This window comes from Aspergillus karnatakaensis, assembly GCF_047715665.1.
Source record: "Aspergillus karnatakaensis strain CBS 102800 unplaced genomic scaffold BJY04scaffold_7, whole genome shotgun sequence".
Taxonomy (NCBI): Eukaryota; Fungi; Ascomycota; class Eurotiomycetes; order Eurotiales; family Aspergillaceae; genus Aspergillus; species Aspergillus karnatakaensis.
In genome coordinates, this window is record NW_027395719.1 from 71,786 (window position 1) to 88,175 (window position 16,390).

At 50.0% G+C, this 16,390-nt stretch overlaps 1 protein-coding gene across 1 annotated transcript; it reads left to right on the plus strand.

Moving 5' to 3' along the window:
• Positions 1–2,265: 2,265 nt before the first annotated feature.
• On the plus strand, positions 2,266–2,720 carry BJY04DRAFT_214508 (uncharacterized protein; the record flags this gene model as incomplete). Its single annotated transcript, XM_073715232.1, has 3 exons — positions 2,266–2,316; positions 2,381–2,503; positions 2,646–2,720. 3 exons carry the CDS (start codon positions 2,266–2,268, stop codon positions 2,718–2,720), a joined length of 249 nt encoding a protein of 82 aa, XP_073574982.1.
• Positions 2,721–16,390: the final 13,670 nt, after the last annotated feature.

The window sequence follows — 16,390 nt, forward strand, 5'->3', positions numbered from 1 at the left end:
ATGGCCCCACTATGTGTCGTGTTGTGCTGCATTTGTTTCAACTGCCTACGTTTGCTGCTATGCCTGGCACGTACGCGAAGCTTCGAAACGCTATATACGCCAGCGTTGGGATAATGCTCACCTTTATTCCAGATGTCAATGCAAGCTCGACCTAGCGGCCTCATGTGGCACCGTCTTCTAAGGGACACATCGTTGGCAGGAGTTGAAGGAGGCCGGTCACGTACAGCAACACCGAGGGCAAAAGATGATCGTCTTCAGCCAATACCGAAAACTCTTGACTGCTGCTGGTATTGAGAGCGTCAGGAGTTTACCATCTTTCCAGGGGCAGAGAAATCACTCTAGGGCTCCAGTTGGACAAGACTATAATGTTGGGGCGAGGAATGCGGGCTCGGAACATGGAGGTTTTCTCATGGCCGGGGCACATAACGTGGAGCCGACATGGATTCATCCGCTCCCAAGGCGCACGATTTCACCTAGCGGGTGAGAGGAAACTTGAGTATAACACGGTGCCATCATCCACCATGTACCGAGATATCGATTTCTACGCAAAACGCAAGCACTGCAGGGGGAAAACTCGAATCTCGGTCCTCCGACGGCTTGGTCCAACACAGATACTCCCGTGTGGTCGTCGGACAAACTGAAAGATCTTAGGAATGCTGCTCCAAGAATGTATACCCTCTTGCACATATCCGCGAATCAAATATCCCATGCAGGTTATAAGATATCATCGAACGGCCCTAAGAGCTTATAGTTCAGCTTTGCAATCCCGCTACCGAGCGGGGACCACACCGTCGAATAAGGACAGCATCTTGTGATTTTCTCAGGCCATACTCCGCTCGAGACGTGCGGGAGAGGATGTTACAGTCTTCAACAGACTAATTACCTTGGAAAATCCAGACAGCCATTGTGGTCACACATTGATTACTAGGATGGAAACCGCAAACAGACATGGATGATCCTGGCCTCCGGAAGAGGATAGACATGCTCGGATACTGTGCAAGACCTTGAACAACGGAATGCGATACTGACGCGCTGCTACCGCAGCTAACGAATGTGGCTCCTCGAATTCTGGAGGGGTGTCTACTGGCGTATTGCTTATTTGACCGTCACAGGCACTTCCGCCGTCGATGAATGCTTTTTTACAAGTGCTAACAGGCCCCGTCGGGATGAACTAGCGTGAGTTCCCCCTCTCGATCAACTTGATGGCTTGCTAACTTCTTGTTTCTCAGAGCGTGTGCTGCTGCCGGTGGTCTGAGTGGAGAAGACCTCAAGAAGTTTAAGAACACATACGCACAATTGTGTAGGTTTGTTTTCGAAAAAACTAAGATAGAGGCCACGACACTCAACAACTCAGCTTGCGATAGATTACTAAAGGGCTACTCGCCAGGTTTTCTTCTGTGAGAGGAGACAGACCGATGTGCGGAGGGAGACTTGGCCATTGCATTATCCTGCGATGCCCTCCGAGCATTGGCCCTTGTTGAGGCTGCCACTCCTACTCAGCAATCACGATACGAACGCTTGAAGTTTCTGGCGAGGTCGACCCTCGACCGACTGATGAGACCAGGTATCCACAGACGCTTCTCGACTGCGGAGACGTTGAAAGGAGATAAGCAGAGCGGAAGGAAACTCAGACACGCAATACCGAAGAAGGAGACAGACCTGAAGCATTGTTTCAATTAGACAAACCGGAATAGCCATCCATACGTAGGTATCTTCGCCATGCGGCCCGGCAAGCCGTCCGAGAGAGCATATCGCAAAACACCCGTAGAAGTACCGACAGGGACAAGGAAAAGAGGTCTTTTGGAAAGCCATTTCGCTGGAATATTAATCGCCCTGAGTGAGAGGAAGCGTCCTCAAGAACTATGTTCTTGTGGGAATCAGACTGATATTGAGAGAGAGTCTATAGCAGCCAGAACCTTCCCTACTATCACGGGAAAGCATTGACTGGACTGGGAACCTGGTTTCGATATCCACGGATGGACGATGACATACTTGAGGGGATAAGAGAAGGTTTAGAGCCAGGGCAATCCATGGGGTTGGTGTTCATGAGACTGAAGAGGAGCATCAGGCCAGTCTATCACAAATCGTCAATCATTCTTGGGATCTTGGAAAAGACCGAGATATAGGACACAGAAGCAGGTACACCAAGAAAGCATCCGCTTGAGAATCATCAGAAAATCCACAGTAAGCTATGGTTCGTTCCTGCTGAGGCCTGAATATACAAACTGCATCATGCATTAATTTCCGGTGAACGAATAACACGACATGTCGGTCAAGGGTGCGGTCATCCGACTCGTCCGCAATCAGGGCTTCTTGGTAGGGAATGGCCGACTTGAAGTTACTACCGAGACCCAATGGAAAGCTAAGAATGGTCCATTAGTACCTAGAAATTGTCTTTGTCCAGATCACAGACGACCCGAAAATCCTCCAGTATCGCTGGTGCATCCCAACCGCGGATGTCAAGGCAACGGCCGGGGGTGAGAGAGACCTTCGCCTGACAGCCGTAGGTCAGATGGTAGCGATCGCCCCGACTACTCAATGATAGAGGTCAAGACATTCTGAATGCTGTTAGTCAGATGGCTAAAGGTCTTTCCAGGCTTGTCAATGACGACGAAGCCAACACCAAGACTAATAAGTCCCGTTAGCGGACGAGCGTGCACACCATCTTGGAAAGGGAGACTTACCACCCTTCTGCGCTGGGTAACGAAAAGAATGATTAACTTGTACATATAACACGATTGGGTCTGGGCCTCCCCGAGGGTTGCAGCACTTACTCTAATCTAACTCCAGCCATCGGTCTGATACATCAACTTATGCCACATTTCTCGTTAGTATCGACCGCCTATCCTGCTGATTAGGAGGCTGTTTGTCAATATCTCGCGCATGAGATATCCTTTCAGAAAGGAGCACTCCAGGAACGCTTGAAATCCTGCACGAGACACCTTTCCCCTACCATATGCAGGTCGTACTAGAACTCATGAAAGTCGAAGTGCTTTACCTCGAGTACTATAATACCAGGACGGTATTGCACCACGAATAGACTGAGACTCAGGATATCTCGATTTATGGCCCTGCTATCTATTGTCTCGACTGACCTGCGACTACAGCTAGGGGCAATAATAGCCACAGAAACAGCGGCCATCAGGGCGATGGCCATGACAATAGCAACAGTTGCAGCAGACAAGCCTGTTCAGGCCCTCCTTCGGTCATTACAATAGTTCGCCACCCTACACCTTCGTCCACAGTACTACAGCGATCTCTCGTGGGATGGCTCAAAGACCCCCCGAAAGGTCCCAAGGCCGAAGTAGGCCCTAGATGCATGCTCAGGTTCATTACTCTCTGTTGCGACGGGAGGATCCGGGAGATAATCCCTGATCATGAAAGGCCGACTTTTGTTCGCCCAGCAGGAATGAAACCGCAATAGCATGGACTATCGACGGATTACTGATGGAACTCACGCACCCGGAATTGGGGGATATGAATTTTACCGGCCCCAGAACGGTCTACCCACCTCTTAAAGTACCGAACGAACGCGAAGGGAGAACACTCTCGGAGAGCAGTCAGCGTGCTCTAGACTTTCTAGGAACGAGGCGATCTTCGATGTTGCACGCAAGGTAGTTGGAGTAACCGTTTATCATGCCGTCTCTTCCTCTAGAAAGAAGCGTGGCATGAAAGGCTCCACGCACTCTTGTTCATGTTGTCTTATGTTAACCACAGTCAACTTAAGATCCCACCGGGTGTCTAGCTATCTTGCCCGACTGAGTCCGCGGAGCAGTGCAGCTTCGCCCTCAAGAAGACCATCAGATGCCGTCGGAGCTGGGGTTACCCCTAGATATCTTTCTATGGGAGAACCTTAGCCGAGCCCAATCCACAGCGAAGTTGGGAATCTGCAGAATCGATTTTGCGCAATTCGGGTTCTGCTCTCCTGATCTCAATCCTAGAAAAGGGTTCCCAGCTGCGCCTCGGAAACAAGGAAAATCTCAAGACCGATGAAATGCACCACGGCCCTCTCGATGTTAGCATACCGCGTCCACTGCCAGAGGCGTAGGTGAAATGTACATTTGGAGTCTTGTCCAATTAGTCTTCGAGCGACAGTCTACAATCAGGACACTTGGTACAGCCGTTGAGTACTACTATGGTGCCCCACACCACGCTTTTCTGGATAGTTGATCCGCTGCAAAATGGTGGTTGGGTTTTGATTACGAAGCCACACCAAGTGCATACTGATATAACAGACCGCGCAGCAAGACTCGCCGACAAGGAGCTGCTCAACAAATTGGCAGTTTTGCTTACGGACCCCTTAGATGGCCATAACTCTGGTGTAGTACCACCTACATAGAACATGCCTGTCTGCCTCCTTAGGGTGCTGTGATGAGCAGACATGGCTGCTCAGTCTTCGCCTGCGATTGGGCTTGAAATTTAAACTCTTTGGGTGCCAGTCATGCGATGATGCGCCCGTTGGATATATCTGTCCTGGTTGAGTTGCTAACTGAACCTGCTGCTCCTGCACATTCGGCCCCGACCAGAGTCATTTCTGGTAGTCTGGGGCATGCTATCACTCATGCTCACACCTTCTACGGGGTGAACGAGCTCAAAGATTTAAACTGTTTGCATAGGGTCCGAGGGACATAAAAGCATGCGGGGCTCTCGTAGGCTACATGAATGGTAAAGGCAAAATAAATATACCCCGTCGCTGTGGACATACCGTGTACACCTTCAGGTCACATTGATAAAGGCAAACCTTGAGTCGATTGACAATCAGATCGCTGCTCCTCGTGGCCTTCCAGGCAGGTTATCATTTGGAGACCGATCTGGCAACGAGAAGCAAGGGTTCTCTTTACAAAAGATCATACTTGCACGAGGGACAGAGCTTTCTCCAGGTAATGGAGATTACCTGTTGCTAGACGCGCGGATAATGAAGAGTTCTTGCTTCAATCTCTCGCGAGAAGGGATCGGCGACCGCATCTGGTACATCAGCAATGCCCTCAGTCCTGATAAGCCACAGATTATGGCGATCCCTGCATCTGTAACAGATACCGTATGTGGACTTAGCTTAATACAAGGTCCACCAGGAATGGGCAAGTCGATCACAATGGATTGTGTTATACTCGTCGTAAGTTTACTCTTGGACTCATACCGGGACATCATATTGACATACCGTCATAGACTGGCTTTGAAGCAGGTGGTGACATTGAAAATGACTGGCTGATTGATTACCCAGTCTGCACTCATTATCAATATTTAACGCTCGCTAACGCAATGTCAACCACGGACATTGTTTTCTTTAGGGGTTTAGGTCTAGGAAGGACCAGCGGCATCTCGGCATCCTAGAACTACTCTGAATATCAAGCTACACCTAGAGAAGCTATGAACTCACCCTCCCAGCACACGAGCCCAGGTCCGCGAAGGCGTATCTCTTACAGTGCTGTAAGAAAGGAAGCTTGAATCCCTGACTGGGCAATATGGCAATATGTGGACAGTGAAGGGTTGGCTACATAAAGCCCATCCAATATGCTATTAACGGCATAAAGAGTGTTTTTGTCACACTGTTCTATCCACTCTCTCTCAGTCGGATGGGGTTAACGCGATTTTGTTCCTCTCTGCGACGAATGCTCATGTTGGACAGATCCAGATGTGTACGGTTCCTTCGTGCAACTATCAGAGACAGAACGATGTCTATTTGGAGGACACGGTATGCAGTCAGCGCCACCTGCGTTTACCGGGCAACGAAGGATCGATGCTAACCATGGATGCTCGCTTGCACAGCATCACGGAGACCACACACCGAGAACCACTGGGTGTCCTAGAAATACCGGGGTCGGCATTAGAAACCTATTGCAAACGACCACAACATGTGTTCTCGGGGCTCGCAAAGTTCAGAAAGTTGTGAGCTTTTCGAAGCTATACCGACAGGAAGGGATATCCCAGCGAGGAATATCGGGACTGACATGGGACACGACATGCGTCCATAGTAGATTGTAATCGCCATGGTCTATTTGACCCGATGATCAAATCTATGACGCCACGAACATGTTGGCTCTTCTGTCTTGCAATCATTGCATCTATCAAGACATTGAGAGAATACCTGCCATGTGCCTTGGAGGTTAACCGAAGACGGTAGGTGTTTACTTGATTCATGAGTTCGCAAGGCCTGGGAATGTGGCATACATGGGATCGAGCATGCGAATTGCAAAATCTGTTGGGGCGCGGATCTCAGGAAGAGAACGCTGTGATTCTCACCACTATATCATGGGCAAGCTAAGAGTCTTCTCATGGGGTTAACAAAAGGACTTCTAGATATTGCGGGGGAGTAAACGAGCATCGAAGCATTTAAGGATTAGACCAGATCAGTCGATATACCGAGTGACGTGTCCCTGCCTGTTACCAGATTCTGCTCTGGTCTGTGATGTCAACTGTCGGGATATGTATCGGACGACAGAGTTTGTCCCTTACTGCGCTGGCACACGCGACGCTTGGTACATCCAGGAGTGATAAAATCATTGCCACGACTGGCGGGGGCTCGCTGTACATCCCTACGGGTGACAAACGCAGACAGTCTGGGAGAGAGCGCTGTAAACTGCCGAGTTGATACCGATGTCCCGCTGGACCCTAGACCCAATCCCCGCCTGCATAGACCCTGAGTACTTGTCAGCGGATTTGAACCTGCAGTTGCTAAGTGGGAGAAAGGATCGCCTATGCACGATCGTGAGATACCGGCTCGTATCGTAAAGAGCGGAACTCCACCTCAGTCTCGCTTAGAGTGGACACACAAAAAAACGCCATCAAGCTGATTAACGTCACGGGCCAAATCGTTTCCAAGGAGTCTGTACTCTTCTTCCCGCAGTACAGGGATGAGCTTGCTTTTCTCGAAGCCAACGTTCTAGTCCTCGACCAGAACGTGACCCGATATACTGGCTTTGTTTCTGAGGTCGCACCCTATCCTATCCCCATCAATCAGGTATATTTCAACGACTTCGGGGTAATACCTGCGTCAGGGCTACTAGGTCTCGCATGGTTAAATTATCCCCAACTAAACCAGGCTCGAGTTTATGCCCCACAGTTGTCATCGCGCATTGAACCTTGATGCTTGACGCATTCTCCAGTGAGTCGAACAGTGAACCCGGCATGTTCTGGATCATACCCAGATCTATGAGGAACTTTCCCTTGTCGGTTCTTTCATTATGATCATCAGCCTCTTGAATTATTGTCAAGCACGGCGAGAACCACGAGTCGCTCTGCTGGAGAGATGATTCCTCCTGGGGTCCCGTTACATCGAGAGTACCATCCGGCATAGATGCGAATACATTAACCCTAAGTAGCGGCTGGTATCTACAGCCTCGCAATCCAAGAGGTTGAAATGCTTTGTTAGCCTGTGTAGTCTACAGCTCGTTCGCAATCTGAACATTCCTCGACCGAGCCATTAACTAGAATCATTACCCCGAGAGCTCTTCGTCAGGTCCGAGAAAGTAAACTTCTTTGCTTCCCGAGAGACAGACCGCCGATGGTATTTTAGCTACAGGAGACTGAGACCAACGACGGTGCCGGCGACGAGGACATCGACGAGGACATCGACGAGGGCCGAGCAGGCTGAAGCAGAGAACGGGAGAGAAACGGGCTACACAGGCACCGCCGAAGAATACCAATAGTATCCCCGCTCTCTCGTCCGTTTAGGGGCAGCGGCCAGATATAAGGTCTTAGAGCTTCCATCATGGCACTTTACTGACAGCCATTGTAACATCCACCGGCCGAGAGGACCGACCTCAGCACGTCTACACAGTACTTTGTCCGGCTCCGCCATTATTCCAGACACGGATAGGGTATTCGGCTTCTCCGAAAGCGAGGCACCGGTATGTTTTAATCCCGTTGCATTATTTTCACTTCTCATCCTCCGCCGACAGAACATCCCTGAGCGCCAACGAAATATATAAGTCCGTGCACGATGGGCCAGGAACAACCTTTCGTCGGTACAAACAATCGCGTCCGACTAGGCCTGGTTTCTACCCAGTTTGAGGACTTCGTTGATAATCTTATAGGAGCCAGCCTCACGAATGTTATCTGCGGCCCGTTCGCCTGCAGAGGCCGCTTACCTGCAGCACCGCTGCCGCCGATTCCGCGCCGCACCCTGGGGCCCTACAAATGCGAGATCATGCAGATCAGTATGTTCCCTAATTGCTATGACAACGTCATCCCCTCGAAGAGGACTTGAAAAGGCTCGTGGGGATACGAAATCTTCACAAAGGCAAGGAAAGAGTCCTTTGCTGATCCCCTGTTTCCAACCATCACATCCAGAATCCATGTCATCGATCGTGCTGGATTGCAATTACAACAACCTTTGACAAGGGGTCGGAGGAGCTTGCTGCACTTGGTGCGAGATTCAGAGAATTAACAGAGCGCGACGGGAATTCAGCAGGATGTAATTCCATGATGTTTCTTGGCTCTCATGGCAACATTGGTCCCATGATGCATCAATACCAGACCTTCGTTCGTACTTACTGCACTTTATCCCAGTTGAGCTGATGCTTACCGTCCGCAACGCATGCATGAAGCGGAACTGGGTGATGCTACCCAGATCCATAGATTGAGCCTCCCCATTGGTTCCTGGTTTGGTGTGGACTATTGCGGGCAGCAGCTGCAGTCATGCCGTCGATTAATAGAGCTCTTCAGGTCTCTTGAGCGTTGGGTGACGTATATGGACATACCGCCGGTGATTTTGAATCCAGAGGGACGCACTGGGATTGTATGGTACGGGGATCGGGAGACTGTCTACCTAGGTAGTTCAGACCATACAAAGTGCAAGTATTCTACTCGCACCGCGCAGGACCAGTACAAGAGCTGTTCTATGACTTTGACAAACGAGAAGAGTACCAGTTGATATTCACGATAAAGATACAATGCCTGTGCCCTAGGGTGAAGTGGCAGTTTGGGTCTTACCCTAGAGCTCCAGTACAGACCTGGGGCGTCCATCTCAATAGCCCTCCGAGTGCAAAAGATCAACACTACGCCAGCGTTGTGGAGCACCCTGGCCGCTAAATTTGGTCTTTCATCGAGGAGAGCAAGTTCATTTTTGTCCCTGCCTTTTTGGGGGTTCCTGGTTGACGCTTTGAAGAACCGTTCCAGGTGGACCGCTGAAGAGCCCCTTGGCAACTCCCTATCGTTTTATACCTAAGGATGCAGACAGGAACCGTCGTGTAGAGGCACCTAAGGACTGTGCTGACACGATCCACTCAATTGTCTTCTTGCTGAAGTACGAAAGGAGAAAGGTCGAGAAAGCACATCATGGATATAGTGCAAACACAGCGCAGTGCCCATTTCAAAACCGGCAGATATAACAGCTGCATCTATATGCAACGAGCTGTTATGGCCGGGGTCAATACAGGGTTTCCCAGGTTGTAATGGAGTCACTAGCCCATGGGGTCGACGCCTCTTTCGCCCTGAATAAAGCCTTATCCTCAGACTCAGGGTTCCAGAATGAGAGTCTGTTTCTACGAGCATGTCTCCTAAGGAGGAGTTACACCCCCACACGTCATGCTCATTACCCCCGAAAGCGTGAGCCGCATTTAGAGAGCCTTACAGCAAGGACATGTTGGCGATCAATCTCCGTGGCCAGCCACGTAGGCCCCTGAGCCCGTCCACCAGTCTAGCTGCTACCGCCATTGGACTACAGAAAGCTATCTGGCGTCTGTTCTATGGTTCGCAAGTTGTTTTCACCCGATTATACGATATCTTACTTATTCCCGTGGCGCCGGGGGAGACCCCCGGGGGCAGCCTGGAGTGTATCTTCGGAGTCATAGGATTGCTCACAGCGGTCCTCCGTCTCCTCTTGGTGTTGCATGCCCTTTGCCGAGCCCTTGAAGGGTCACTTCCGGCCTTTTCAATAGTGAGAGGTGGCTCAAATAGACCTATAGACCTCTGGAACTGGCTGTTGACCCGTTCCAATGTGCCCAGAGCCGGGGTCTGACGGCAGCTGCGTTAACTGGGCCCGCAAGCTTGTGGGACTTTCTGTGGACAAGTGTGGCTCCTTCAGTCTAGCCGATCCGAGGCTATCTACGACGGCGTCCAGTTCCAAATCCCAGAAAAAAATTGGAGAGTCCGTTCGAATACCAACACATACGCAGAAGCATGGATGAAATCCATAGGAGACTTCCTTTGTAATCACCAAAGATGAAGTGCGGTATGTCTTTGATTAGATTCATCGTTCCCAAGCAGCTCACTTTGGAATGGAGTTTCCCGCTGCATGTGCCCAACGTGACGAGTTTATTCTAAAGAACAAGCTCTCGTTCAAGGCCCAGGGACTTTTTGGCTATTCCCGCGTCTGTACGCATCCCATACCTTCTGTCCAACGATATCTACTTGGGACCGTCTCTACCGGCTACTGGTGGCCGGGCATTCCAGAGATTATTTCGTCTGCCTGGGAAACCGGTCTGCATAGGTGACTTTACGCCGCCCATCGGGGCATCTCCTCACACACCGTGCCCTGGAGAGGATTGGGATAGGCATGGGCAATGAGAGCTTTATGGCATATCTGAACGATGCAGTGAACCAGCTCAAGAACTTTATATACGAGATATTATCAACGCCCAGCTCCATGACTGGGCCGAGAAAACCACGGGGCCAGAGCAATCGGTACGACTGATAGAGTCCAATACATAACATACAAGATGGGTTGGATACACATGAGGATGACCTTATCATATCAAGGCGAACGAAGATGCGGCCCAGCAGGCCACAAAGACAGTCGAGGGCAAATGGGGAGATCATGGAAGGACTCTCTACAAAGTTGACGCCATCAGTAGTGGGAGAAGGCCACTGACAGGCTGGTGGAGGCCAAACAGCACATTCTCGCACCCTCGTCCTCCAATTCCTTTCCCATGCCTGATTCTAGATAAACCGGTCCGAATAGACCTACTAGCCCGTGGTTTAAAGCGTTGACAAAAATGATAATCTACCTTGCACCCAAAGACACTGACCTTTCCCGAGAATATTATGTTTTGGGGTACAGTTTCATGAGAAGACTACCCTTGCCAGGTATTTAAGCTCGGTTTGCTAGCCTAGCGGACTTACTCTACTGCCTAGTCAACGGATCTCGTGAACAATGAGCAACTTCAACGGCCGTCGAGTCCAATTACTAGGCGGCCGTATTGGATGAAATACCCGTGGCAAAGCTTGCATCGCGTCTCCACATGCTGCGATATTTGGAGTTAGCCATCAGAGTGGCATTTACCCTGGGCTGTGAGCATTCAACCCTGCCATGCGTGTGCTCGAGTTCGGAGCCAGAAAAGCATGATCGCGGCCTGAGGCCGAGGAACTGGAATAGCGCCTGTGCATGATGACAGAAGCGCTAGGAATATAAAAGGCTTGTTGATTTATTCCTTGTCTGATACTGTGGCCGCGATCTCAAGCCGCAGCTGCATGGGTAACGGCATGCAGGAGAAGGAGCTCTAATGGATATACTTTTATCTCTCTAAGGGAGTAATAGCACTGACAATATCCTTCCTCGGTGGTTGCTTGTAAGGTCAAGAAGATGCCATGCCTGATCTGATCAGCAATGGCTCTGCGTTATCACTTTCTCTGGATCTACAATGATATATTTCTCGACAGAGGGAAACACAACGCGGAGGGCTGTTTCTGAAAAAGTTTGCGTACGAATGCCATGTCAACGCCGCCTGGTGACCCTATACCTGCAAAGGCTGGCCGATGCTCGGGAAGATGAATCGCCACCTGCATTGGGGCCTTATTCCGAATCTTAATCTGGCCACTCTTCCGTGGGACATCGAGCCTGTTATGACCACAAAACTTCACCGTCCATAGTGCAAGAATAGATTTAAGCCCGCGGGGATAAAGAGTCCACTACTAATACGCATATAAAAGCTCCGTGGCGTCCGCTTTGACGGGGAAGTTTCAGCCAAGCTCGCTATGATTGTACACCTGGATTGACGGCCAATGGAGCACTGTGGTCTTTCCTTCCCATGTGGCGGACAGGTATAACAGTATGCGCAATATCCTAGCAGCTTTCTGAAAGAAAACTTCCTCAGCGCATGCGCTTGGTTGCGGGCTTGAAGCCAGCCAGCTAAGACACCTGCATTTTGCTTCTTTATCAATGGTTGTGCATGGAGACATACCATGGGGAGATTCGTTCTTCCAAACGGGCAGAACAAGACAGACGTGGCTGTTGTCAATATCATGAGAGGCAACATGCACAAGGTGATCATTCTTGAGGAACCTTAACCACTGACTCTACGGTAACTGTAATAGCTCCTAGCACCAGCAAAGCCAGTGGTACTAAGCGCAAGCGAGGTGGCTCGCAAAACGTTGCGTGGACAAACAGCTCTGATAATCGCTCAAGGGCCTCTAGTACCGCCAGCAAGTCAAAGATGCAAGGCGATAACTATCCAGCGGAAACGAAATGGGGCGCCACTAGAGGCGTATCATTGAGAACAGGCAATTCGCAAGGAAAGCAGATGGAGACGTACAGCATTTGTACGGCGATCCGCGAGAACCCAGCCTGGAGACATATAACTCCCTCTGTGCTAAACGAGATACTGAGTGTTTTATAGCCTCAGGGGCTCGGTCAATAACGCCCGGGTAGAGGCAGATGATGCGTATGTGTAAAGCCGAAGCTGAGTGTAACGGCGGTACATAGCCTTAGAACTACATCTGGTCTTTTAGACATCAGTCTCAAGCGCTTTGATGGCTCGCGGTGCGTCTGATCCTGAGTATGGATACGTCGTTTGGTTGGCAGCCCTTCATGTTCTCCACAACAGGGCTAATTAGACAATACCTTCCCGATCATCTTGGATCAGGTGTAGGTACGGCGGCGTTTCGGCCTGGCTTTTTCTTTCTGTGAGGGGGCGCGAGCTTCCTTGTCACCTTATCCACTTTGAGTGTGACAGCATGGCCCCATTTGGGGGGCAAAGACTCGAAGCGACGCCTACAAGCTTGGGTTAGTCAAACTAGTCCATGGTACCAGCTTCGCGGCAGATCAAGCCAACAACAGGTATTATTAATATGAGCATGTCAGATAATCCCCTCACAGCCGAGACAAGAGAGCAGTCTTCCAAGGTTCTTCTGCGTTCCTGAACCACTGAGAAGATTTCATTGGGAATTCAGGTCAATCCTCATAGTGGATATGGAACTACTCGGATTTCGTGGATGTAGGATCCGTCCAGCAAAGGAGCAGATCTCGACTTTCAGCCAACAGTTACAATCGGCATCGAAGCACCGGAATGTTATTCCGGGCATCGAACAATTTGATGCTGGTTATACATACCTAGAAGTGGCTTGACACCCTTTTAATTGTGTTTTTAGCTGGATCTTGAAATATCATACCGGGAAGGCTGACTCCTGCTCGATAGGAAGTGGATGGTAAGGCTTTATCCCAGTTCATTTCCTATTGTCAGCGACGTTCTGTTTTTATTCGTTGTACTCGCCAAAGCTCGTTTGCGGGTGGTCTTTCTCGTCTGCTTCCAGCCTATCGAGAAGTGAGGCTTACATTTACCAACCTTGATAACTCCATCGGTGGACAGCCTAACTACCATCAACCGCGCAGATAATGGCTCTGATATTCCCGCACACAAGGCAGGCTTTACCCTACCCGTCCCATGCAAACTTCCGGTCTAGCTTGATTAAGCTTATGAAGTTGAATGACCCCTCAGCCAGACGAACAAACCCCCTCGGTGTCTCCAAGAACAATTTCTCGGATCTCACATGAGCAAAGTTAATGGCGCTTGGTTTTGTCCTATGCTATCTCGACATGCTATCCAGACCAATACCGACAACGTTGGCCCAGACAGGATGGAGCTTTTGCCAACACAGATACGTGGCGTGCGTTTTCCATCGCTGCCCCTTGATCACGCGTTACCAGAGCCAGATTTATTACCATCCTTCAGCTTTTGTGGTTGTACACCAACCACAACGTCCAAAGGTATTCAGGCTTTGCTCATCTGGATCTTCTTACAACAGCGAGAATCATTGAATTCCTTCTTTGAACCAACCCTCTGGAGTCATTGGGAGCCGATCCCTAGGCATAGAAGGACAGGATCATCCGCCTGGGACATTTCCCTCTCCAGATTGGTCACTTCATTGCACAAAATGTGGGCTAGAAGATGTGCGTCGAGGCTTTTGTCTTCACGGCCACAAGGAATCATTTAGAGATTCTATTATGCTCTCAATCTTCCAACAAACTGTAAAGCTTCCACGCGAATTCCAGGCCCCTAGCCGCATCAGACTGAGACCTATTGCTGATGATGCTGATAGTACTTCTGTTAAGAAAGTCCCTTCGGAAACTGCCGCTATGCCCATCCGAAAGCAGTGTATTGGGGCTCTGATAACGACGAGCAACATCTTCTCACAATTTCGCCCATTTGGGACGTCTCGACACCCAGTTTGATCGCAATCAGCCAGGTCTCTTGCTGGAGTTCACGGTGGAACCCTTTGGCTGCAAGCGGTCCGATTCCGTTTTGATTCCTTGATTTACTCTTCTGAACGACATCTCCTTATCGACGAACACCATGGCTCGTGCTAAGAAGAAAGGCTTCTCTTTGGGAAGAATGTCTCTTGTGCCGTGTTCAGATTTTGTTTTGTATTTTTCGCGACAGACCTGTCCTCAAGAGAATGATGTCACGTGATCCGGCAAGCCCTGGTTGGGCATCCTCCCTTAAGGCTCGCGCTTGGGGTCCGGTCAACATCGATCCCCCTTCTCTTCTGAACTCTTGTTTCATTTCTCGGCTGCCAAAGCGCAGCAAGGATGGCTGGACCTTATACTGTCCTCCAGCAACAACTGCTACCTTCGCCCCTGACGTCACATGGCGGGTATTCTACTTTCGATTCTCTACCTCCACCCTCACCAGTAGGGCTCATGTGGTGCTCTACTTACTCACAGCACGCAAGCAGTGGCTTTCAGGGCCACATCCTTGAAAGGTGCAGCGCACGTATGCGTACCCGCTATTGAAATACCAGAATGCGGCCTGTACCACGGACCTACTGATTATTATTCTTTTTTAGTTTAACGGGGTGGACCCATTCGACAACCCGGGAGGCCGCTGCGAGGCAGTGAACACAGGCGCTTTTTTTGGTAATGCACAACTACCTGGCCCTAAGTCCTGCTGCAATCTGCGTCAGCCACGGGTATCTGCTGACCCGGCAAGTACCTATAACTGATTTCGGAGCCTAACATGTCGCCATCAGATACTAGAGTATCTGAGAGATTCAAGACCTTCACCAGATTCCTATTCAAGGCAGTTAATGCACAACACTGTCCATACAGCAGGCGAAATAGGCTGGAAACCCTCAGATTTGCGCCTCTCACCGGTATCTCCAGCAGCAGATGAAACAAGCAACTCCGCAATGTGGATCCTCATGAACCAGAGATGCTTCGACTGGTAAGTAGTAAAGTGCAGTGCCATATAAGTCTACGCGAGGCTCTGAACAGTTTTTGACCAAGCCATCCTTCCAGCCAATCTCTGGTATCACAGGATTGGCACCAGGTATGACTGCGTCTTAACCGTTCTTATACTGGAGACCAGACATGCCATTCGCATAGGCCCTTACAGCAATATCACGCAGTTGACAGTCATCCGTAATATGGCGAATACTGCACACTCAGTCCTGGAGAAATATCACATTGTGAATTCTCCAATGGGCTGCCGGTGGTGCCTCCTTATGAAATGATTCTCACAACCGTCCGGTGGCTAGGATATATTCGCATTCAAAGAATTTCAAAACGACTGTGGCCGTTAAACCGCAGACCACAGCCCATTGGGGTCGCTGTTGCTTTGGTAAGATCGGGTATGCTGGGCCCCGATATATGGCCCCTTCCCATGCACTTTCCACCCCGCTATGATCTTGTCCTATCCAAATGCCCTAGTCCCAAACAGGTGGCTCCCCTCCAGTGCTCCTTATAAGTGGGCGACTTCTGCCTTGGGGTGTACTTCGAAACCTTCTTGAACAGAATTGGCAAGCAGGAAGGCCTTCGTCAGTCGCAAATACAAAACTGCCTTCTCGTCCAAGTCTGAGCTCGCACGCATGCATCTTTGATGTTGCACATTTGCTGATCCCCATCTCAAAGAGAATTCTGAATAAACCCACGTTGACTCTCTCTAGTTCTGGCAAGGACAGTGGGTTTACAGTGATAAAATACACGAGCTTGCGAAACTCAAATGTTCTATAGAGCTCGAGAAGAAGACATTGGAGTATCTTGGGCCAGGGCCTCCTCGGGTGCTTGATGATGAAGGATGCCATAAGGTATCCTAGAATCTAGGGAGCCCAACAAGTAACATGTCCAACATGGTGAGAATTTATTCTTTGCTTGGGCTTGGGTTTTCAACGAACATGGACTAGGAAAGATTGAGTGATACCCCTGTCTGCGTCAAATCTTTGGTATTACACAAAAGAG